Source organism: Anastrepha obliqua, chromosome 1 (genome assembly GCF_027943255.1).
Source record: "Anastrepha obliqua isolate idAnaObli1 chromosome 1, idAnaObli1_1.0, whole genome shotgun sequence".
Lineage (NCBI taxonomy): Eukaryota > Metazoa > Arthropoda > Insecta > Diptera > Tephritidae > Anastrepha > Anastrepha obliqua.
This window is the reverse complement of record NC_072892.1, coordinates 135,920,887-135,944,469: the sequence shown is the minus strand read 5'-3', so window position 1 is coordinate 135,944,469 and position 23,583 is coordinate 135,920,887. Positions and strand designations below refer to the sequence as shown.

General features: G+C 37.2%; 1 protein-coding gene across 1 annotated transcript in view; it reads left to right on the top strand.

Annotated features, from left to right (window-relative positions):
• The window catches only part of LOC129236272 (uncharacterized), a 37,849-nt gene extending 16,052 nt beyond the window's left edge, over positions 1-21,797 (top strand). Inside the window, exons 4-10 of the mRNA XM_054870561.1 lie at positions 515-618; positions 4,404-4,547; positions 5,441-5,665; positions 5,946-6,152; positions 6,247-6,457; positions 15,252-15,384; positions 15,445-21,797. Of these exons, the coding sequence (XP_054726536.1) occupies positions 515-618; positions 4,404-4,547; positions 5,441-5,665; positions 5,946-6,152; positions 6,247-6,457; positions 15,252-15,384; positions 15,445-17,916 (3,496 nt within the window). The 3' untranslated portion in view covers positions 17,917-21,797. The remainder of the gene's footprint in view (positions 1-514; positions 619-4,403; positions 4,548-5,440; positions 5,666-5,945; positions 6,153-6,246; positions 6,458-15,251; positions 15,385-15,444) is intronic.
• Positions 21,798-23,583: the final 1,786 nt, after the last annotated feature.

Here is a 23,583-nt window from a genome sequence, read left to right as displayed (position 1 = left end):
TTCACTTAGGAAACTCAATTGGGCACTCTTGTCCGCCAATTATATATTCAAGGTGACGCAAAATTAGTCACACTGTCGAAAATATTAAAATTTGTGCTAATGGCGCCGTACTTTAATCATATTTGACATTTGTAAACTAAACAGCTGCAGTATAAAAACAGACAAATAATGGACCACGTAAAGGTGAAAATAAAGAGGTCCATCACTCAAAAGTAGAAGTACCAGACGCCGTTTTATAGAGTTTAAAAAAAATGTATGTTGGCTCGTTGTTCAAAAGTAATTTTTCGAACGGTGGTCGCATCGCAAATTATATTTATAATTATAACCACGCAATTATTTATTAACAACATTTCAATTATAACTCTTATTAATTATTTTGACTTCTCATGATATAAGAATGTACTTTTTTATATACATTTGTTATATTTATAAATTTTTTGTGTTTTCTATACTTCCCGCTTCCATTCGCCTGCATATTTCCTACTTCACCAAAATAAAAATAAAACAACAACAGCATAAATACAGATGGACTGTCGGCTTTGGACGTTGCTGTTCTTAGCAATAATCGTTCGATGACGAAAATGCTCCTGCAGCATGGCGCTATTGAGGGCACACCATGTAAGTGGAATCGCTTTGCTTATTGCCACATACAAACAAAAATTTATGAATTTTATTTTTAACCGAAAATTTTAAGTCATAATTATTCTATGTATTTAATATATAATATTAAATAATATTTATGTTAAATACAATATTAAGTAATGTAAATTATTGATTAATAATAATAATGGTACAAAGCGGCGCAAAATTAATCATTCCATCGGAAGATTTACAATTTTAGCAAATGGCGTCGTACATCAATTATAAAGGTTTCCATTAATCGATATTTTTTTTTATTTAGTAAAAAAGTTATTAAAAAGTTAGGATGATTAATTTTGCGCTCACGGCCTTTACGGGTTTCGATTTTACTAGAAGTACCGTTTGATATTTCGAAGATTAATCACTAATCACTTGTAAATGACTTTTTATGTAATTCGTCAAGTTTATTTATTTATTTCAAAGAGAAATAATTGTAATTGATCCGAAGTGACACTCACAAATACCTGGGAAGTGATGTTATTTTTCTTATAGATCTTGTCGCGTAAAACTGAAAAGAAATATTAAAAACTCTAATTGAGTTACAGTTAGAAACCCAGTTTTTCTCACCTTTGCGGGCTTAGAAGTGTATAACTTTGTTGATTTTCCACTGGTTTTAAATTTCTTGGGGCTTTCGAGTTATGTGTACATTTATTAAAAAAAAGAACGTCAGACACATGTATGTATGTACGGGTATTTTTCCTGCAAATACAATTTTCCCCCCTTTATTGCAGCTTTTTTCCACTTCGCCGACGTTTTTACACGCTATTTGCTGAATCAGAAAAAATATATAAGTATATATAAAGGGTTTTCCAATAAGAAGTGGTATTGGTGGTCTTTTTCCGTAAAAGATCAATGGTTTCGTTGCTTGTGTGGCACGTAGCGCCGTCTTATTGAAAATAATCGTTGTCCAGATCAATACCATCCAATTTCGGCCATAAAAAATCGTTAATCATCTCTCGATAGCGCAATCCATTCACCGTAACCGTTGCTCCAGCTTCATTTGATGACTCCGCTGGACCATAAACCGCACCAAACAGTCACATGTTGAGGATAGAGAGGCTTTTCAACAATAAATCTTGGAATTTCAGAACCCCAGATCCGACAATTATTTTTCTACTCTCTTTTCTATTATCTTCTTTGATAGCATTAAAAAACATGACTTTACATTTTTGTGTACAATAGCTAACTATTTCGATATTTTCCCCTTAGTTTTCTCGCACACTTTATTTACTTTTGCATAAAATTACGCGGTTTTTTTATTCACTTGGCATCAGAGATTTTTCAGACCCATTTTACTCAGCCGACTAGCTATTGTAGTTGTAGCAGTGCGCCAAGTCTTGTTTATTTCGGGGTGTCCATTAACTATCGTCAAAGATGTCATCTAACTGTAGGCCCAAGAAAAATGCGGTTTCGCAAATAAGCAGGGGTGTTCGTTTTATGGGGTCACACCAAATATCAAACAGCACATATTTTTTACGTTTGTTGAGTCAAGTGGGCGTTACAATGCTAAAGTATCCAGAAGGTAGTTACAACAAGTATTTAGAGTAACGCAGATCTGATGAGGACCTTATTGCTGACCCTTACCCTAAGTAGGAAATTGTACGCCTTGAAGGGTGGCATGTTACAAATTATAGATGATGTCATTACTCACTCTCCAAAATATAAGATAATACAATATTTGGCCAATCACAGTTTTTTTTGTCGGTATCGACTAGAAAGTACGGCACTCAGACACAATTAAATCCATTGTACTGCATTCGGGTTCCCTTTTTAATTTTCTCTTAATCTGTTCGACCTCCAAAGAAATCTGAGTAGATCTTATAGTGCCAAGGAGCCAAGGTGGTCGCTTCTGAACACATCAGTACCAAAGACCTCAAGCCTGATTCGAGCGAAGACCGAGTAGACGCACAGAAAGGGGTCCGCCGTCTCATTCTCCTCTCCACATGCTGGGCAGAGTGCACTGTCTGAGATGTCTACCTTTTCCATGTGCTTTGCCCATGGAAAATGGACCGCCATCAGTCCAATTAACTGCCTACAGTCCCTTCTGCTTAGTGACAACAGGAACTGCGACAGTCGGTCGGACATGGCAGGTTACATCAGTTTTGTCCATTTGCAGCGTTTGTCTCTCAGTCTGCCAAGCTCGCTTGTGGGTTGAAGCAACCCGTCTGCTAACCGTGACTTTGATGGCTGCAAAAGGGAGTGGTAGAACGGGCTCTGGGCCAAAGAAGTTGCCCTCAGAGCCCATACTAACTAAGGAATCATAGATTTTGTTACCCGTGATACTCACGTGTCCAGGGACCCATGTTAATATTAGGATATTATGTCTGCCGACATAGCTTAACCTTGATTTACGGTACTCGACTACCCTTGAAGTGGTTGAAGGGCTGTTTAAGGCCATGAGCGCAGCTTTGCTGTCGCTACAAACACATACAGATCTGTCCTCCATCTGTTTTCCACAACGAAGTTTATCGCTTCTTGAACAGCATGTTCACAGATGCATGCATGCACTTTGTCTCGCTTGATGCCACGTAGACACCAGAACCGAAACCGTGCTCGGTCCTGGAGCCATCCGTAAAAATGCGAGAACGGTGTTTGCCGGGCTCATGTTCTGAGTTTGACCACAGTTGAGCTTCTAGCAATACCACTCTGTATCTCTTGTCAAGCACGACTCTGGATGGCATGGAGTCAAGGGGCATGGCGAGGATCGTTGGATCGAAGTCCATGCCTACTCTGTTGTCCAAAGCCGGACAGGGCCCGTACCAATTCCCATTGTGTTTCTGCCTGCAGATGGCTTTCAAGGCCTCTTCTTGGATGAAAACATCAAGTGGTGGTAGACTAACCAGACCATCTAATGCCTCAGGCCTGAAGTCGTCGGAAAAGCTCCGGTGCAACAGATGTCCACAGTGTGTTGTAGTCTCGACAAGGTTCTCCTGACTCTCACAAGAGAGAGCCTACTCATCCAGACCACTGATGCGTAGGCGATAGTAGGTCTTAGCATAGCCGTGTAGATCCATAGGTTCTTGCGAATCACATAGTATCATATATGATCTTGAGATTTCTCCACTAGTCCACAAGACTTGTAAGCGATAAATGTTTATAAATTGCGGAGCCATGACAAGCGACCGGGTTTATAAAACATTACGGTATTTCATTTTGGAAATTTTCTGATATTTTTTTCTCAATTGGAAAGTTTCGGTAATTTATCAATTTGCAGAAGTTTTTAATTTTTGATAAAATATGCATTTCGTTGGTCTGTTAAGCGAAGTTTTCAACATAAAAAAATGTCAGGACAACCACGAAGATTTTGACTTCGAAATTTTAACTTAATAATTATATGTAATATATTTTTATGTTTATATAATACATATATTTTTTTCATTGTGAAAAGAAAAGCCTAATTGTAACACCAAAAAAATTGCTTTCTCATTCACCAAGTTTTTTCCTGTTTTGATATATCTATGATTACAAAGCTATAATCTCCTAAATCGGCTTTGAAAACAAATGAGTTTCATTATATTCATATACCACCATATTCTACTGATAAGACATATGAAGTGAAACCAATTAAAAATGCCATAAATTTAGTTTGGAAAATTACTTTCATTCAATTCAAAAGTCAAAAATGTGTGAAAATAATACAAAATTTAGAATCTTACATTTATTAATAAAAATATGTTCGCTACAATGATATTCGACTTGCGTATTTATGGTTTATGACTATAAAGATTTTTTGTTTTTTTTTTTTGCTGGTTGTACCTTTGCAGTTTCCACAGATACAATCGGTAACAAACTGAATGGTTTACTTAAGGATGCTGAGTCTCGAATACAGGATTTAAGCGGCACATCGGATGGCGGCCTCTGTCAACCCACATTCTCAACGCGACCGTCCATATCAAGTATTATTATTGGTAAGATTTTTTTTCTTGATTTAGGCGTCAATACGAGCATGCAGCTATTTCATACGCTGGAAAATCAAGAAATTTGTCATACAAATCCTAATAAGTACAGGAAAAGCTCATAATAATAGTTTCAAAAGCAGCAAATACTTTATTTTGTTCATTGTTGTATCAAAACCCCAATAAAATTAAAGTAACGAACATTCTCTTCCGCCAAAAGAAGGGTTCCCCTTTTCAGCATAGTGTCCTTTTAGCTTAATACAATTTATCCAATTTTTGGAATCCACTCTCCCTTCTACCGCTGAGCCATATATTCATATTTGGAAAGAGAAAAGAAGAATTAATTTAAAAAATTTGTCGATTTAGAACTACCTGTAATCAAATTGAGTTCTACATTTTCCAGAGTCTTACTATTTTGTAATATAATTTATTGATGTAATCTCTAACTGCATTTACTTGTATGTATGTACATAAAGTCATGTTCTTGACTGAAGTCACCAGACCCCCAAAATTTTCACACCACTCAAACAATTTTTTAAGGCAATCATACCAAGCATAAAATAATCGAATACATAATTGAAATATGAGTGCATATCCGGCAACTGAGTAGAAGAACATTTGCAGCGTGCGATTTCTAACCAGAATTGATGAGGAATGCATTCATCTGTGACACTCAATAGTCATGGCACGCGGAGGGCAGAAAGCCACCAAACAATCAAACATCGGAGAGTATAATGTAAATTCTCGAGCACATCTAGCCCAGTAGCCAACCTAATCTCCCCCCCACTTTTCAAATTTGTTCCATCCACTCACTTTACCATGTTCTACGCCATTCAATTGGGCATCTACATATTTTTCATTGAATCATTCATTCATTTGTTCGTTTATTTGTTTGCTATCGACAGGCAACACAGGCTCCTCCGTGACTGGCTGCACTGGCAACGAAATCGAAAAGCAAATAGGCATATGGGAGCGACGTGTGAAGGGGTTACGTCGCCTATTGCTCGGTTGGGATCAGACGCGTCCACCGGATGCACCTGCTTCGGTGACCGTGGATGTGACGGGGGAAAACTCAATTGCACTGCAGATACTCGAACCGTTCGAAGGTGCAATTGGCACCAAATTCAAAGGTAAGCGAAAAAATGAAATACTCTTTTATTGATGAAAACAAACGGAAAAAAAAGTGAATACACAGTAATGAAACTGCATCACGTACCACCCATTTGATGTGGATGAGTTGTGTTGGCGTTGGCGTTTCCAACAAAAATTGCACTGCAATCCAATTCATTTGTTTACTTGATTTTGTTTATTTTTTCTATATACTTCTGCTTGTACTGCTGGCCCCAAATCGATGCATACCCACACCATGTCAATAACAACAAACCGCATAACCAACCAACGAACCAACAGTACAATGGTCAACGCGTACCGACTTCAGCAACATTGTGGGCGAACGCGAATTGGTGGATTGGACGAGTTTTCACGGCAATATGGGCGCACAGTGTCAGATTAATGGATTGACGCAAGGACGTCGCTATTTTATACGCGCTGCCTGTGGCAATGTCAAAGGCTGGGGTCCATATAAGACGTCAGTGCCGGCCAGCGTCGTGCCATCGAGTAAGCTGATATATTCGATTTTGTTTTTTCGTTTTCTTTTTGTTTCTGATTTTATTTGCTTAATTTATTTAATACGGGTATTGTTTCCCGGTAGGTTGGCGCGATTCCAATAATCGCGAAGATCGTTATATTGGCCGACAGCGTGTCTTGGATAATCTGTTTACGGCGGTGCGCCTAGCACGACCGGCGGATGTATCGGAATTGACATTGGATGTAGGTGCAGCACAGCGACGCAACCCGAAAAAGAAGACTACCATAAAGCAATTGTTTTCGGTGGCATCGAAATTCCAAAAGCACCTAAGACGGTAAGTGCACATAAAACTATTTTTTCTACAGGCAATATTTTTATTTTCAAAAAATAAAAATAAAACTATTTAATGGCGATCCTTTGTAATAAAAACACGCTTACAAAAACTGGTGCAAAACAAAATTTTCAAAACTATTTGAGAAAGTTTTGTTGAAAAGTTCAAAAAACCAAAAACAAAAAACTGGTTTAAGTTTAACTCTTTTATAACATTTGTAATAAAAACAATTCTCCAAAGTTCTGCAAACCGTTTTCAAAACAAATTTTTAAAACATTATTTGTGACCTGGTCTACGAAAAGGTACCTTACGTGCGGAAACAAGTTTTCGAGAAAACAGCAATTAAAGTTTAAACTTTTAAAAACCCTTGTAACTTTTTTAAATATTAATATTTTTCAATCCGGTTTGGCTTATTTTCTCCAGCATAGATCACAGTATCAATAAAATCACAGAAGCAGTGAAAACATTTTTTTATATATAAATAAATAAGAAAAAGTGAATGCAAATCGCAGAAATCGTTTTAAAAAATATGTTAGCTTTTGTATTTTCGTATTTGTACTTTTCTTTTTTTTACTTTTAACAAACTTTTAAACAAATTATGACTTTCTGGTTTTCACCATTTTAAAGAGCCTTTCACACACTATTCGAATCAGCAAAAAAGTGAAAAATGATTTTTTCACACGTAAGGTACCTTTACATAGACCAGGTCACATTTTATAAAAAAAAATTTTAGTTCAAAAAGTTTTATTGGAAAAAAATTTTTGTTGTTAATTAATAGAGCAATGCATTAGGAAATTATGAAGGCAAATACATATGTATGAATGTATGTTTGTACTCTTCTGATAAAAAAATAAATAATAATAAGAAAAAGAATTTCCAAAATAATATTTTCAAAACTTTTCAAAAATTTTCAACTTTGTATAAGTAAAGTCTAGTCTTAGTACGTAAGTGCACTAGCTTGCCATCACAGAGGTTGTGGGTTCGAATCCCACGTAAAGCACGATACTTTCCCAGTTCCTAAAAAACAAAATCATACCTCAAACCCAAAAACTTTTCCTTTCCATCCTTACTCCCGCACAATAATCAGCGCATTATTTGCATTGTGGCTGCTAAAATAAGCAAAAACAAAAGCACACAGTTACACATTGCATCAAGTGGCGGAAACGAGGTCCTCAACCATCTGTGCGATTCTTCTGCCAGAAAAATGTGACACACAGATGGTGCTCCAAGCAGTAAGAAAGCGTTGTTCCTAAGCAACGACAAGGGGGCATTTCGACCACTTAGGACTGGTAGCGGCAGGCTAGTCACCTACCCTGTCAGAAATCAAATAGAATAACGAAGCCAACGCAAGACAAGTCTTGTCGAGACCCTAAGCTCCCGAGAAGAGTGAACAAGGAAAAAAAGAACAAAAATAAGTAAAGGGTCTTTCAAAAAAGACGCCTAGAGATCAGTAGCGAATAATTTCTAGACGGTCCTTTTTTTGATTTTTATGTCATCCTTGACATTTGTCAAACAGACAGTTGCACAATTTTCCAATAATTTCCAAAATAAATTTTAAAAACTTTTTTTATCTGTATACGTAAAGGGTCTTTCAAAAGTGACAACTTGATGTCAGTAATGAATAATTCTTAGACGGTACCTTTGTTTGCTTTTAATGTCAAATAGACAGTTGTACAATTTTACACGACAGAACAACGCGTTCAAATTATTGAAACTTATTATGAAAATAGTTGATCTATCCAATAGCGAAATTCTTAATTTTTTGGTTTAAATAGTCGTCCGAATGAGTAGACAATTCAAAGGTTAGTGAACAAATTTCAAGAAATCGGTTCTATCGAGGATAAGGAAAAAGAACTGGTAGACCAAAAACTGGACATTCTGTCGAGAATATTATTGTTGTAGCGCAAAGTTTTACTGAACAACCTTCAACATCGATATCTCGACTTCCTGTACAATTAGACATTCATTTATTGACTACTAGCAAACCCGGCCCGCTTCGCTGGGCAAAGACATGGTGGGTCCACGTTTTGGCATATATTTCGAGACCCTAGTCATCAATAGGTATGAAAATTACCCCACATTAAAGCACTTATCGACAGCTTTCATTTGACCCATTTGACCCCATTTCTCGGGACCCTAGTCACGGAGCGGCATGAAAAATACTCTGAACTAAAGCATTCACCAACAGCTTCCATTTGATACCCATATTGTACAAACACATTCTAGGGTCCACGTGTTGGTCTCTATCTCGGGACCCTAGTCACGGAGCCGCATGAAAAATACTCTGAACTAAAGCATTCACCAACAGCTTTCATTTGATACCCATATTGTATATACACATCCGAAGGTTACCCGGGCCCACATTTTGACCTATATCTCGAGACCCCAGTCACGGAGCGGCATGAGAAATACTCTGTACTAAAGCATTCACCAACAGCTTCCATTTGATATCCATATTGTACAAACACATTCTAGGGTCCACGTGTTGGTCTCTATCTCGGGACCCTAGTCACGGAGCGGCATGAAAAATACTCTGAACTAAAGCATTCACCAACAGCTTCCATTTGATACCCATATTGTATATACACATCCGAAGGTTACCCGGGCCCACGTTTTGACCTATATCTCGAGACCCCAGTCTCGGAGCGGCATGAAAAATACTCTGTACTAAAGCATTTACCAACAGCTTCAATTTGACATTCATATTGTACAAACACATTCTAGGGTCCACGTTTTGGTCTCTATCTCGAGACCCTAGTCACGGAGCGGCATGAAAAATACTCTGAACTAAAGCATTCACCAACAGCTTTCATTTGATACCCATATTGTATATACACATCCGAAGGTTACCCGGGTCCACGTTTTGACCATTTTCCCGGCAATTATTCGAATTTTTCTCACCTTTAAAACCTTCCCTAGACCTCCACGAATAATTCAAGACCAAGATAAGATAAATCCGTTCAGCCATTCTCGAGTTATAAGCGAACATAGGGACAGATTTTCACATTTATATATATAGATTGGGAAACTCGCTTCTTGCACACTTCACTACTTGCGATACCATTTTCTTATTCATTGCGTACATTAGAAAATTCTTACTTCGATACTTGAAACATTCTTTGTTTTGTCTTTCTCTTTTGCTCTTTTTACTTTGTATTTTTGAGAATAAAGCTTGGAAAATTACCGATGTCATTCTGGTTTTGAATTGAATCAGCTTAATAAATTTAGATGAAGGAAACTGGCGAAATGGCAGTTTGGCATTAACTTTTGGCCGTATAATGGCAAAGAGAAAATTTACGCTGCTTACAATGTGGGAATTTCCATTAATGCATTACCTAAAAACATTACTAATGCATTACTAAAAAACAACAATAACCACGGATTAAAACGTTATAAAGTTTACTAAACTGGCCTACAAATAATCCCTCTGAAGTCACATTGTTGCTCGTGCAGCAACTATCGATGAGCCACTGCGAAGTATCGACCTGAAAAATGTAATATGCTTTTTAGCTAGTGCATGGGATGCTCTTACCGCAACTGATGCTTTCCATTTCAATTCAACCGGGCTATTCGGGTCATGTTCTTCGATTTCGATGAAACTTAAATATGTTGCTCTCTGGTCAAAATAATGAAACACGTATTTTTTTTGGTTGCCCGAAAAAAATTTTTTCAAGAGTTATCGGCAATTTTATTTTTCGGCTCAAACTCGATTTTTTTTAATTATATAAGAAAAAAATTTTTTTAAACGCCCATAACTTAGTCAAAAATGAACCGATTTTAATAATTTTGGGTTCAAAATGATTCTCCCTACTTACACAAGCGATTTCATGTAGAAACAGTTGCAAAAAATTAGTTGAAAATTTTTTATTTTGCAAAAAACAAAAAGTGCGAAACAGGTTTTTTACTCAAAAATTCATTACTCAAAAAAAACTCATTTTAACTACTGGACATTCAGCTTAATTGAAGTTTAAGGTGTCCTCTTGATTTGGAAAAAGTTATAAAAAAAAAACAAATACACTTTTTGAAATATAGAATTTCGAAAAAATTTCAATTTTTTTTCTTTTTTGCTAAATAAAAAATTTTCAACTACTTTTTTGCAATTGTTTCTACATGAAGTTGCTCGTGTAAGTAATTACGATCATTTTGAACCCAGAATTATTAAAATCGGCTTATTTTTGACTAAGTATGAGTAATTAAAAAGTATTTTCTTATATACAATAGATTCTTTCCATTTCCATGCTAAATAAAAAATTTTCAACTACTTTTTTGCAATTGTTTCTACATGAAGTCGCTCGTGTAAGTAATTACGATCATTTTGAACCCAGAATTATTAAAATCGGTTCATATTTGACTAAGTTATGGGCGTTTAAAAAAAAATTTTTCTTATACAATTAAAAAAAATCGAGTTTGAGCCGAACAACAAAATTGCCGATAACTCTTGAAAAAAATTTTTTTCGGGCGAACAAAAAAATACGTATCTCATTATTTTGACCAGAGAGCAACATATTTAAGTTTCATCGAAATCGAAGAACATGACCCGAATAGCCCGGTTGAATTGAAATGTAAAGCATCTGCGGGAATTTCCATTAATGCATTACCTAAAAACATTACTAATGCATTACTAAAAAACAACAATAACCACGGATTAAAACGTTATAAAGTTTACTAAACTGGCCTACAAATAATCCCTCTGAAGTTACATTGTTGCTCGTGCAGCAACTATCGATGAGCCACTGCGAAGTATCGACCTGAAAAATGTAATATGCTTTTTAGCTAGTGCATGGGATGCTCTTACCGCAACTGATGCTTTCCATTTCAATTCAACCGGGCTATTCGGGTCATGTTCTTCGATTTCGATGAAACTTAAATATGTTGCTCTCTGGTCAAAATAATGAAACACGTATTTTTTTTGGTTGCCCGAAAAAAATTTTTTCAAGAGTTATCGGCAATTTTATTTTTCGGCTCAAACTCGATTTTTTTTAATTATATAAGAAAAAAATTTTTTTAAACGCCCATAACTTAGTCAAAAATGAACCGATTTTAATAATTTTGGGTTCAAAATGATTCTCCCTACTTACACAAGCGATTTCATGTAGAAACAGTTGCAAAAAATTAGTTGAAAATTTTTTATTTTGCAAAAAACAAAAAGTGCGAAACAGGTTTTTTACTCAAAAATTCATTACTCAAAAAAAACTCATTTTAACTACTGGACATTCAGCTTAATTGAAGTTTAAGGTGTCCTCTTGATTTGGAAAAAGTTATAAAAAAAAAACAAATACACTTTTTGAAATATAGAATTTCGAAAAAATTTCAATTTTTTTTCTTTTTTGCTAAATAAAAAATTTTCAACTACTTTTTTGCAATTGTTTCTACATGAAGTTGCTCGTGTAAGTAATTACGATCATTTTGAACCCAGAATTATTAAAATCGGCTTATTTTTGACTAAGTATGAGTAATTAAAAAGTATTTTCTTATATACAATAGATTCTTTCCATTTCCATGCTAAATAAAAAATTTTCAACTACTTTTTTGCAATTGTTTCTACATGAAGTCGCTCGTGTAAGTAATTACGATCATTTTGAACCCAGAATTATTAAAATCGGTTCATATTTGACTAAGTTATGGGCGTTTAAAAAAAAATTTTTCTTATACAATTAAAAAAAATCGAGTTTGAGCCGAACAACAAAATTGCCGATAACTCTTGAAAAAAATTTTTTTCGGGCGAACAAAAAAATACGTATCTCATTATTTTGACCAGAGAGCAACATATTTAAGTTTCATCGAAATCGAAGAACATGACCCGAATAGCCCGGTTGAATTGAAATGTAAAGCATCTGCGGGAATTTCCATTAATGCATTACCTAAAAACATTACTAATGCATTACTAAAAAACAACAATAACCACGGATTAAAACGTTATAAAGTTTACTAAACTGGCCTACAAATAATCCCTCTGAAGTCACATTGTTGCTTGTGCAGCAACTATCGATGAGCCACTGCGAAGTATCGACCTGAAAAATGTAATATGCTTTTTAGCTAGTGCATGGGATGCTTTTACCGCAACTTCAATTCAGTCTTCGTTTCAAAAACTATTTGAAAATTGCGTCTGACTGGGATTGTGACGATATCATTCCTCTTTCGGAGTTACGAGTACTGATAGCTGATGCTGTATCCAATATTCAATTCATTGCAAGTTTGCTTCGGGAAGTAGAACCATTGCAGTAAGTCTCCCTATATGAAATCGAGCAATGGGTTGTTGAACCTCAACCGGAACCCACAGCTTTAAATGAAGAATACTGTACTGAAGACGACGAAACAGTCGGTGAATAAACCAACGACATGATGCTAAATACGAATAAATTTGCATTGCAGAAGGCAATATCAGCATTCGATATATGTTTAGATTGGGGAGAGCAAAACAATGCTAAAATAAACGACGTTATGACGCTCAGAAACTGTGTGGTACTGAACAAGCGAGTGTCTACAAAACAAACCAAAATCGAAAATTTCTTTCATTTCAAATGAAACTTATCGGTTCAAAGTGCACTTAATTAATATAATAAAAACAAATAAACTTTGATTGCTATCAGTATAAAACTGTTTTAACTTGTATCGAAAAAAACCTCAGTACATGCAACAAAATCGAAACTTGCACCGAGCCCGGTTGTCATGATGTGCAAGACGCGAGTTTCTACTGCAATTGTTAAGAGCCGTATTTTAAATAAAAATAGTGAAATAGTCTAAATTTTTCTTCTTCTTCGTCTTATCATCATAGTTCTTGGTGAACCATTGCTTCATTCCCAATCTTTCGCCACCCGTCTCTATCTAAAGCTACCCTATGACCAGAAAGCACCGGGAATGTTTAAATAAAACAAAACAGTGTTAAATTTCAGGCAAATTTATTGTATCCCCTTCAAAATATGACCCATCTAAAGCAACATACATGTGCCAACGTTTAACTCAGTCCTCCATGCACCCCTGGTAGGCCGACGAAGGGATGGGCTTCAGCTCCTTCGTCGCATTCTCTTTGATCTCCTCTATCAACTGAAATCTTCTTTCACGAAGTGGTAACTTCAACTTGGGAAACAAAAAGAAGTCCATATCAGGTGAATACGAGGCTTTCACGATGGTATTTACTTGGTGTTTGGTCAATTAATCCAGCACAATTTGGGATCGGTGCGATGGCGCATTATCATCATACAAAATCCAAGAATTGTTTCCCACATTTCCGGCCGACCAGGCAGACACTAATGATCCGAATGCGCTAAAAAGTGACAGATGTGTGTCTTACAGTCCTACCAACATAAAGAAATATGGGTCGGTTCCCATGTGCGCGATACGTTTAAATTAAACATTCCCGGTACTTTTTGATTATAGGGTACTTCCTTCCTTTGCAAGGTCATCTTCGACGTCTTCGAGCCATTTCTTTCTGGGGCGTCCTCTTCTTCGGCCTCCAACAGGGCGTAATTCAACTGCCTTTTGAGTTGTTGGGAGTCCTTGGGCATTTTAAACACGTGTCCAAGCCGTCTTATACTCTGCGATTTTATAAATCTAATCACAGTTTCGTGTTTTGCTAAATGTTCCAGCTTATGATTATATGGTTATATAATGGTCCTTAGGTAGGTAGGTAGGTAAAATGGCAAGAGTACCACAGGCACACTTCAAGTACTCGTAGTACTTGCGTGCTGTTTTGATACCATAATGTGGACTACTTACCTGTGCAAAGAAAAATTTTTGAGAAGAGAAAACATTCTACAGCCATCAAGTGCTGTTGATGTAGTGGAGGAGAGAAAACGGATCTAGGCTGGAGGATCCATAAATTGTTCGTAACATTTTTCTTTCGAAGACCATTAGCTGATTAATGTCAGTGGTTTTTAGAGTCCATAGTTCGCAAGTATAGGTAAGAACAGGGCGGTTCAAGGTTTTGTATATCCTTAACTTTTGGTCGCGAGATAATAACTTTGACTTAAGCAGTTTCAATTAGAACAATAAAATTCATTTGCTGCTAAGACTCTGTCATTTTTTGTCAACGACATATCCTTATTGGCTGATATTTTGATACCCAAGGTAAATTCTTGCACATTCTTGAATGCATAGTCTCCGATCAGTAGGTGATCATTTCTTAAACCGGAGCTGGACCGGACCATAAACTTCGTTTTTTCTGTATTAATTCTTAGCTCGGTAGTTCGTACTTTTTCCAGTTTTTAAACGCACTCTCTAATTCACTCCCGCTTTTCGCCATGATAAGTATGTATATCATCTGCATATGTACAAAGCTGGAATGGCTTGTTGTATAAAGCCCCATTTGGATTTAGTTCGGTAATTGCTGCGTGCAGAACCAGATTGAATATCAATGTTCATAAAGCCTCTCCCTGTTTAACTCCCGATATAATGGGAATTTTAAATCTTTTTTAAAACAACATCTAGATGCGTCTCTTGAAAGACCCTTTACATCATAGCATAACACATAGAGAAAGTCAACATCTCTAATCGATTTTGCGGAATTGCAATGAGAAACTGTAGGAATGCAAAAAATTTTTCGGCATCCTTCAAAAGCTGCTATACCAATTTTTCATCAATCAACATTTAACATTTATTGGTTTGGTCAGGGTTTGTTAGAGAAAGTTGCGGGTTTATATATAATTGACACGCACACCCTTGAATTTCATTCGATCGATATTTTGTTCGATATTTTAAATTAATATTTTAAAACATTCACACCTACTTAAAGAGCTATCCCGACTTAATGTAATGTGTTTCAACTAATTTTGTATTTTTGTATCTTTCTTATTTGCAGTGGCATCTACTTGGCGAGCATAGTTTATTGTGACGACAAGGTGCTGGTCAGTAGCGAGGACTTCTTGCCCGTCATAGAGATCGATGAGACCTATCCCAGCAGTTTGCACAGTGATTATCACTGGCTCATGAAGGTACGTGGGGAGCTGGCCTTTTCTTATAAGCACATAATAAATGTATACCTCATTTCATAGGTGGCCTGCACTTGGGATGATGTAAAGTCTCTGCGCACGGACATGGAGCGAAATTTAACGTCTGCCGTTCATTTTCGTACCAAACTCCTATCGGCCGTGTGTCAAATGCAATCAACGCTAGGTCTCAATGACTTGGGTCAGCTATTCTACAAACCACTACGCGATTCACATGGAACTGTTGTGCTCACCTGCATACAGGCTGTGAAAAGCCAGAAAACCGTCTCCATACTCAACTCCCGTTGGTTACCATTAAATAAGTTGCAAAAGAAGATTGTCGCGTTGCTGGAGGACTACAACATCAATGAAATGCTTATTTCCTCCATTAGTGAACAGATACACTACCATCAAGCGTCAACGCAACGCTTGAGTCCAGGTTTATATTTGGGTTACCTGAAGATGCAATGTTCCATGGATCAGATACAGGTTGTTGTCCCTGTGAAGACACCGAATGTGCTGCCGCATTGCAAAGTGCGCGACAACAGCCACATCACTGCCGATGAGTGGCAGATCCTGAAACGTAATAACGCCCCAAATGGCGGCAGCCGCAGCAATAGTCCACTAAATATGGCTCTCGAATTCAACACAAACCCAGAAGAGGCCACCGAAGGTCAACGACTGTTTCTCTATGACCTTACAAACGCAGCGCAAAAGCTATTCACATACATGAACATCAAGCCTGAGGATGCTAAAACGCATCGACTCTACGACATCGAAGTTATTGAGCATAGCAAAGATATAAGCTTTCTTATTATATGTCCAGCGGTCGAGCTGACCTGTGCTGTGCCCGGCCAGTCAGAGCTGCTTCTGCAACGCGATGATCTCGCCAGCCTCAGTATACAGGCGTTCGAAATGATTCATCTGCGCACCTACCAGCCTGGCATCATACAAAAGTACGCACGTCTCTCCTGCATATTGGAATTAGATACCGCATTGGCCACGCACTCGCAACGCGAGGCATTTTCCACAAGTGAGCTGCAAACAGCCAAGGAACGCTTGGCCAAACTGCATGAACTATCAGCCAACTTGAACTCAGTGTGGAAGAGCGTACGCTGGCTAATGGATGTGATTGCGTTTGCGCGCGACAAAAACACACAGTCATCGGAAATCATGAAAGAAATTCTCACCTATGGCAACAGTAATGCGAACGACAACGAGAAACGTATTGTGGATAAACAATTGCTGCAATTACCAGCTCGTGATGCCAAATATACAAAGAGCTCAGGACGCGGTAGCTGGCCGGGGCCTGGCGCTAATTCCCAAGGTGCCAGCAATAACTGCTTGGCAGCTGAGCATTCAAAGTCCGAACAAAATCTGGGACGAAATGCAGTCACGCCTACCTCGAACGCAAGAACCATGTCACCCCAACAGTCCAGCACCAAGTCACACAGCAGCAGCGACTCGCGTCAAATGGGCAGTTCCACTGGCGCACAGCAGCTACTACAAGTCGGCATAGGCGGCTACACCAGCTCGGACATTTCTCTGCGCAAAAATAGCGGTGACTCAATGGCATCCTCGCAGTATACAACGCGCAGTTACTATTCTGGCGCTGGATCAGTACTCGGTAGTAGCAACGAACTGGGACAAATATTTGCCATACCACCTTCGCGCTCCGACGATATGTTAACACTTGGTAGCCTAGATGGGGGAAAGCACACACAATCCACGGCTACACATCGCAAACGCACCAGTTCCAACATAGCGCAACATGTAACAACACCAACGTCGTTAACCACCACTACGCACTCGTCCAGTTCAGCACCATACTTGCCCACCGGCTCCAATCTATCATTGAAGAATTCCTCCAGCTCTGACTACGACATCAGAGCGTCCAAGATCAGCAGTAAAGCGGTAGCCGAACAATGTATAGGCAATAAAGTGAAGGCAGCCTCCAGCGCAAATCTACGTGATGGCGGTCTTTACTTGAAGTCAAAAGTTGTAGCGCTGCCAAGCGACACCAAGTCCATTAGCAGCGAAGAGGCCGCCACTAGCGCGACATCAGCAACAACAGCAAAAACTGCTTCGATAAAAAGTCTCTCGCGCCAGAGTAGCGAAGAGGACACGGCAAGCGGTTCCAGTCATACCTCCGAACAGGCAACCAGTGTCGCCGCTCCCGCGCCCAGCTCGGGTATCATACAAGTTTACACCGCATATAATACTGGGCTAGCAAGCGGCACCAGCCTCAAGTTGCACGTAACGCCAAAAACAACAGCGCGCGAAGTTATCAATTTGGTGGTGAAGCAGCTGAATATGGCTGCAGTGTTAAAAGGCAGCAACGGACCCATCTACACAGCAGACATGCTGGATAACTTCTGCTTAGTAGCAGTGATCGGCGCGCGAGAACGCTGCTTACGTGACGATTTCAAACCACTACAGCTGCAGAACCCCTGGCGCAAGGGCCGACTCTATGTGCGACAGAAACACGAGCTATTGGCGGCTATCGAGCATGCGAATCGGAAATCGCATCTGATATGAGCGGCACGACAGCAATTGTGAAAATTATGGTGGGATAAGTAGGATATGGGAAATACTGTCCGCATACTGGTTGGTGGCAGTTATTGTAAAGCGTCATTGAGTAGAGTCCGCAATGAGAATTCAAAAAGGACGTATTGACGGAGTGTTCAGAATTAATAGAAGTTCCTTTTATTGGTTTTCGCGCATCAAATGAGCAAATTTTAGAATATGTAAATGAGTACCATTAGCTTTGAAAGCGGCTGGCTAAAAGCTAGTCATAAGTTTACCATACCAGGTATAGTTATGTAATATTCTTCTTCTGCTTCTTGGTCGGCGTATCCATGCGGGATGTTCGCGATTGCATAAAAATATTATTTTGATCTTAGCCACAATTTTTTCCACAACTCATTGGGTCATATCGCGCTGTGATTGTTGATGCTGTTAAGTATTTTTTTGATACTCCCCGAGCTCCTTCATTTCATAGACACGATAAACCTGACTCACAGTTCCTTCTTTTTAAGAGATTGGAAAAATATGAAAAAAGTCTGAGTGTTAGCATTGGTTTTTTTCCAAACGTTTATATGAGTTGCGGTAAAAAGCCTTTCGAACTTTGCATTTCCTATCGATTTTATTGTGTTTCTAATCAAGCATGTCACTGTGAACTTAAACCAAATTTGGAGGTGTGGTATAATCTTCTCATTTCTTGCATTATATTGGCTAGCTTTCCAGCTTCATATAAACTTCTTACATTCCAGGTCCCGATATTTAATTTTTTGCTTGTTTTACCTCCGGGGACTCTTAGCACCCTCTTAATCCCGGATACTGAAGGCCGTGTATCATTGTTATTATCTGTCATACTTTTTGTGATTCTGCTATGGAGTTGGTTAAGTAAAGGGTTTTTCAATAAGGGCGGGTAGATGTTGAAATGGAATAAAATGGCGTTTGCTGTGTGGCACGTAGCGCCGTCCTGCAGGAACCACATGTCGTCTAGGTCCATATGGTTAATATGGGCCATAAGAAATTGGAAGGGCCACCACGTCTACCGAAAAATGGGTGCAATGCGCGCCACGTTTGCGTTAATGAACACTCATTTTGATAATAAAGTTGTATCATTTGAACGTGCTGTTCAATCGTGATGATTTGGCATAAACAACTGAATTTTTTTTTTTTTTTTTTTATTTCTTCCATAAAATATTACACCTGTCGTTAGACAATAAGTAATTTGATTTACAAAAAGATGGAATGAGAGTGATATTGAAGGGCCAATGCCCCCAAGCTCATTTAGAAGAAATATATACATATTATTTAAAAACAACTGAATAATAAACAAAAGATTTGACAGATGTCACCAAAACAAAATGGCTGCCACAGGGCGCCAAAATCGACCCGCGCCAATTGAAATCCTTTAGTAGTTTGCCCTCTTGCCTTCTACCTCGCTGTCAAGTGCCGTTCCATGAGATACCCAAGCGCCACTCAGTTCTTTGATGCCGCCACTTATCATGCATATCTGCATTCATACCTGCACCACTATTGATGCAACCAGCTGCCGTTGCACATTCCTAGGTTTATAGTCCTTGGGCAGACTCTCCAATTTAAAGTCCTGAAAAACGAAAAGTTTGAACAAGATGCTTATTTAAAGGCGGCATCAACTCGCCTTGCCAGCGCCAGTTACGGTTCATGTGAGTGTTTGTGCTCAAGCCGTGCTAATGTCCATCACTGCGGCCTTCCACACCCTAGCTGGTCACACGCTACTTGTCCGGGAGTGCTTATTTGCGTAACTTAGGGGTTAGGGGTAGTCAGGCGCCCGAAAAAATTATAATTTTCAATCATTTCTTTTTGCTAGTCAATTACTTTATTTTACTAAAATAAAAACGTAATATTAATACATTATGTTTCGACTTGACTTTCGAAAATTAAAAAAAAAAATCTATAATTGTTTCTCGTTTCTCCAGAAATCTCTTGCGATGATCATCACAAGTCCTTGGAGATTCATCTAAAATCAATCGGACAAGAGAAATTTGTTTTATTAATAGATAATCTTGTGCCTGATCAAAGCTTTTTTTCAAAATTATCAATATGGCGGCATCAGTAAATATTTTTCAGATTTTCGAGAAAAAAAACCGACAATTAATTGTTAAAAAAAAAATCGAAATTTTTGAAAAAGCAAATCCTGCGATCAAGCATAGTTTTTTATGGTTTTGAAAAGCAGTATAAATTGTATTGAAATCTACCAAGCGGTTTTTAAGTTACAGTGATCACCAGTTCAAAAAACATAGTTTTGAGAAAAACGCATTTAAAGTTTTGCTATCGATTTATGTATGTAGAGTTATACGAATTTTTTAATTACTTACACTGTGTCATCTATTCCTGGGCCATATAATAGTTCCTCAGCCGTCATATCAGCTTCAAAAATATCGATTTGCTGTTGCCTAGATAGCATTCTACCTTCTCGAGTGTTATCGTTAGCGCGCTTATCTGCCACTTTCATACGTGCAGCATCCGGCTACTTGCTCTCGAACGCTCCGGAGCACCCGAGCACCCTTTGTTAATTCGAAATAACTCGAAAAGTATTTGTCGGATTCACTTTTATACTTTAAGAAAATGCAAAAAAAACAATCGAATTTTTTGAAAATTCTGACTACCCCTAACTACTTATTCACAACTAACCTCTCCTTGTACATCTAAAGGCCGTTCACTATCCGCAACCTGTGACCCGTCCGGTGGCTTGTAGCTGGCCCTCACAGCACTCCATTTATTTCCGCGAACCTGCTTAGATTATAAAAAATATAAAAACTGCATACTATATTCTACAACATTCTTTACATATATACATTGCAACTAAGTATTTGTATAAGTAAATGTATGTACTTATGTACAATCTAATACATACGTACATACATATGTATGTCTGCTTATCCAGAGTTATGACTTATAAGCAAAGTGAGGAGTATGAGCCAATACGTATTAGCAGTTAAATGTATTTAGTATATAAATTGACGACTCTAGGAATGCAGGTGTATGTGTGTAAAAATACTTCTAAGTGAAATGTAATATTTATTATATTTAAAAATTAAGCAAGCTCTGGTAATTCAGAACCGTAACGAAGCACACCAATATCACAAATCTTAGTTTTAAGATATACATACATACATAAATATATACATACTAACATATACAACTGATTTTTAGGCTAGCGTAACTGTATTGTATTTTTAGTGTAGGCTTAAAAAGGAAAATACGAGCAAAGATGCAATTTACTATGTGTGTGTATTGATATATTTGTGTATTTGTTGTTTTTATGTACAAAAAAAAATATTGTCATATTGCAATGTAGTCCATATATTCGTGTGCATTTTTGGTGTATTTATTTTGGCACAAACAAAAATTAAAATTTACACCTATATATGTGTATGTGTATGTATATGCATACATATTTATTGCAATGTAAAAGTGCAAATGCTTTAATTACAAGTACATAGACGTCTATGTATCTAAATATCATTTACTATTATAATTCATATGTACATATTTTTTTGTAAAACAAGATATTTAAAAATCGATGTACGATATTTGTTGTTTTTGCAAACGATATTAAATGTTGAATGAAAAGTGCTCAACGTGGTTTATGTAAATCATTCAGCTCATTTTAGTACCTCTAAGTATTGTTGAAGAGTGGCATTCGAATTTTTCATACACACCCGTTAAACGTAACTGAATATTGCATAGTTTGTATAGAAAATGTTTGCACCATTTAGTTTTTATATTTGTACGTATTGCATGTCCCGACTTACATTGGAAAAACAAAAATTATTATTAGGAAAAATTATTATTAGCGCATATTGCAATTGGATTTTTTTCCTTGCAGTATTAAAAACTTTTAAAGAATTATTGTTAATCGCAAAAAAGTGCATATAAGAATTGAATTAATTCAAAAAATAAATAAAACATAAAAATGTATACACTTAAAATGTTTCTCTATGAAAAAAAAAAAATATAAAATCACCGAAGCGAAGCTAGAAAATGTGAAGAGAAAATTCCAAAAATATACATTCTGTCAAAAAAGTACCGGGAATTGTTCAATAAAACGCAAAATAATTGTTTAAGGGGACAGATACCTGAAAACGGCCATATTTTCACTGATTTTCATTAAAATTATTTAAATGAAGAAGTCAATACTTTTTTTTCAAAATTGGCATACAGTTTATTTATACATTAAAATAATATAATTTTTTTTTTTATTTTAATCATTTAAATCAATTCTTCCAGGAAGGTCGCAGCGAGGCTTCTCAATCGGCGGGCATTGTAGCATCTGAATACAAAAAACCAAAATTTTTTTTATTTATTAATGTCATAATTTCTATATGAATTAAAAAAAAATGGAAAAAAAAATTCGCGGAATAAAATGCTTAAAAAAAATGAATTTTAGGGCGAATTTTCCTACTATTTTTGCTTCGAAAAAATTGCTTTTTCGAAAAATTTTCGAAAACTTGTAAATTCACTTAAAAAGTAATATCATAGAAAAGATGTGTTCAAAATTTCAGTTTTGAGAAAAACGCATTTGAAGTTTGAATACATGAAAATGCCTCTCCCAGCGCTCGAACGCAAAGAATAGAGTCGTCACGGTTGACGATCTATAATATAAGAAATACTTAAATGAATGTTCCAAAAATTTTTTTGACATATTCTTAAAGGATTATATTAACATTTTATGAAAAAAAAAACATTTTTTCCAAATTTTACAGGTATCTGTCCCCTTAATCATCAAAATTTATTTTGTCGCCTTCAAAATAGGCTCCTGTCGAAGCAATACTCATATGCCAACGATTAGTCCAGTCATCATCCTTTTAAACGCGTTTGAAGAGATCTTCTTCAGCTCCTTCAGCGAATTCTCCTTAATGGCCTGTATCGATGCAAAGTAGCGCCCGCGGCGTGGCTATTTAAGTTTTGGGGAAAGGAAAAAGTCACAGAGAGCTAAATCCGGTGAATACGGTGATAGATCGATGAGTACGGTGATTTGACGTGGTGCAAGATCCATGAGTTTTCTTTCCACAAAATGGACCGTTTCCTACCCACATTTTCTCTCAAACGTCGTATAACTTCCAAATAATATTCTTTATTTACCGTAGAACCATTTGGAACGAATTGCGAGTGCACAACACCAGGATAATCAAAGAAAACGAGTAGCAGACTTTCACTTTTGACCAACTTTGACGTGGTTTTTTGGGTTTCGGCTCATGTGCATAGCGCTATTCAGCCATTCAGCTGCCTGTTGACTAATTTGCTTGTCAAACTCATACCCACGTCTCGTCACCTGTTATGATGCGCTGGATAAACGTTGGGCCCGAATTCACTTGCTCCAGCATATCTTTAGCCACCTCCTTCCGATGAATTTTTTGAAAGAAATTCAACTCTCTTGATATAGTAAAATATTGCGAATTGATTCGTGAGACACGCTAAGGTCACGAGCTACCTCCATCAAACTTAAATGATGGTTTTTCAGCACCATTTCCTTGACTTTGTCGACTTCTTCTCCCTCTGCAAATGCCTTATATCACTCGTAGACCCGTGTTTTTGATAAAGCACACTCGCCATAGGCTTTCTGCAACAATTACAATGATTCGGCGCACGAAATCTCGTTCAAGACACAAAATTTAAGACAAATTCTTTGTTCGATATTTTTATGCATAG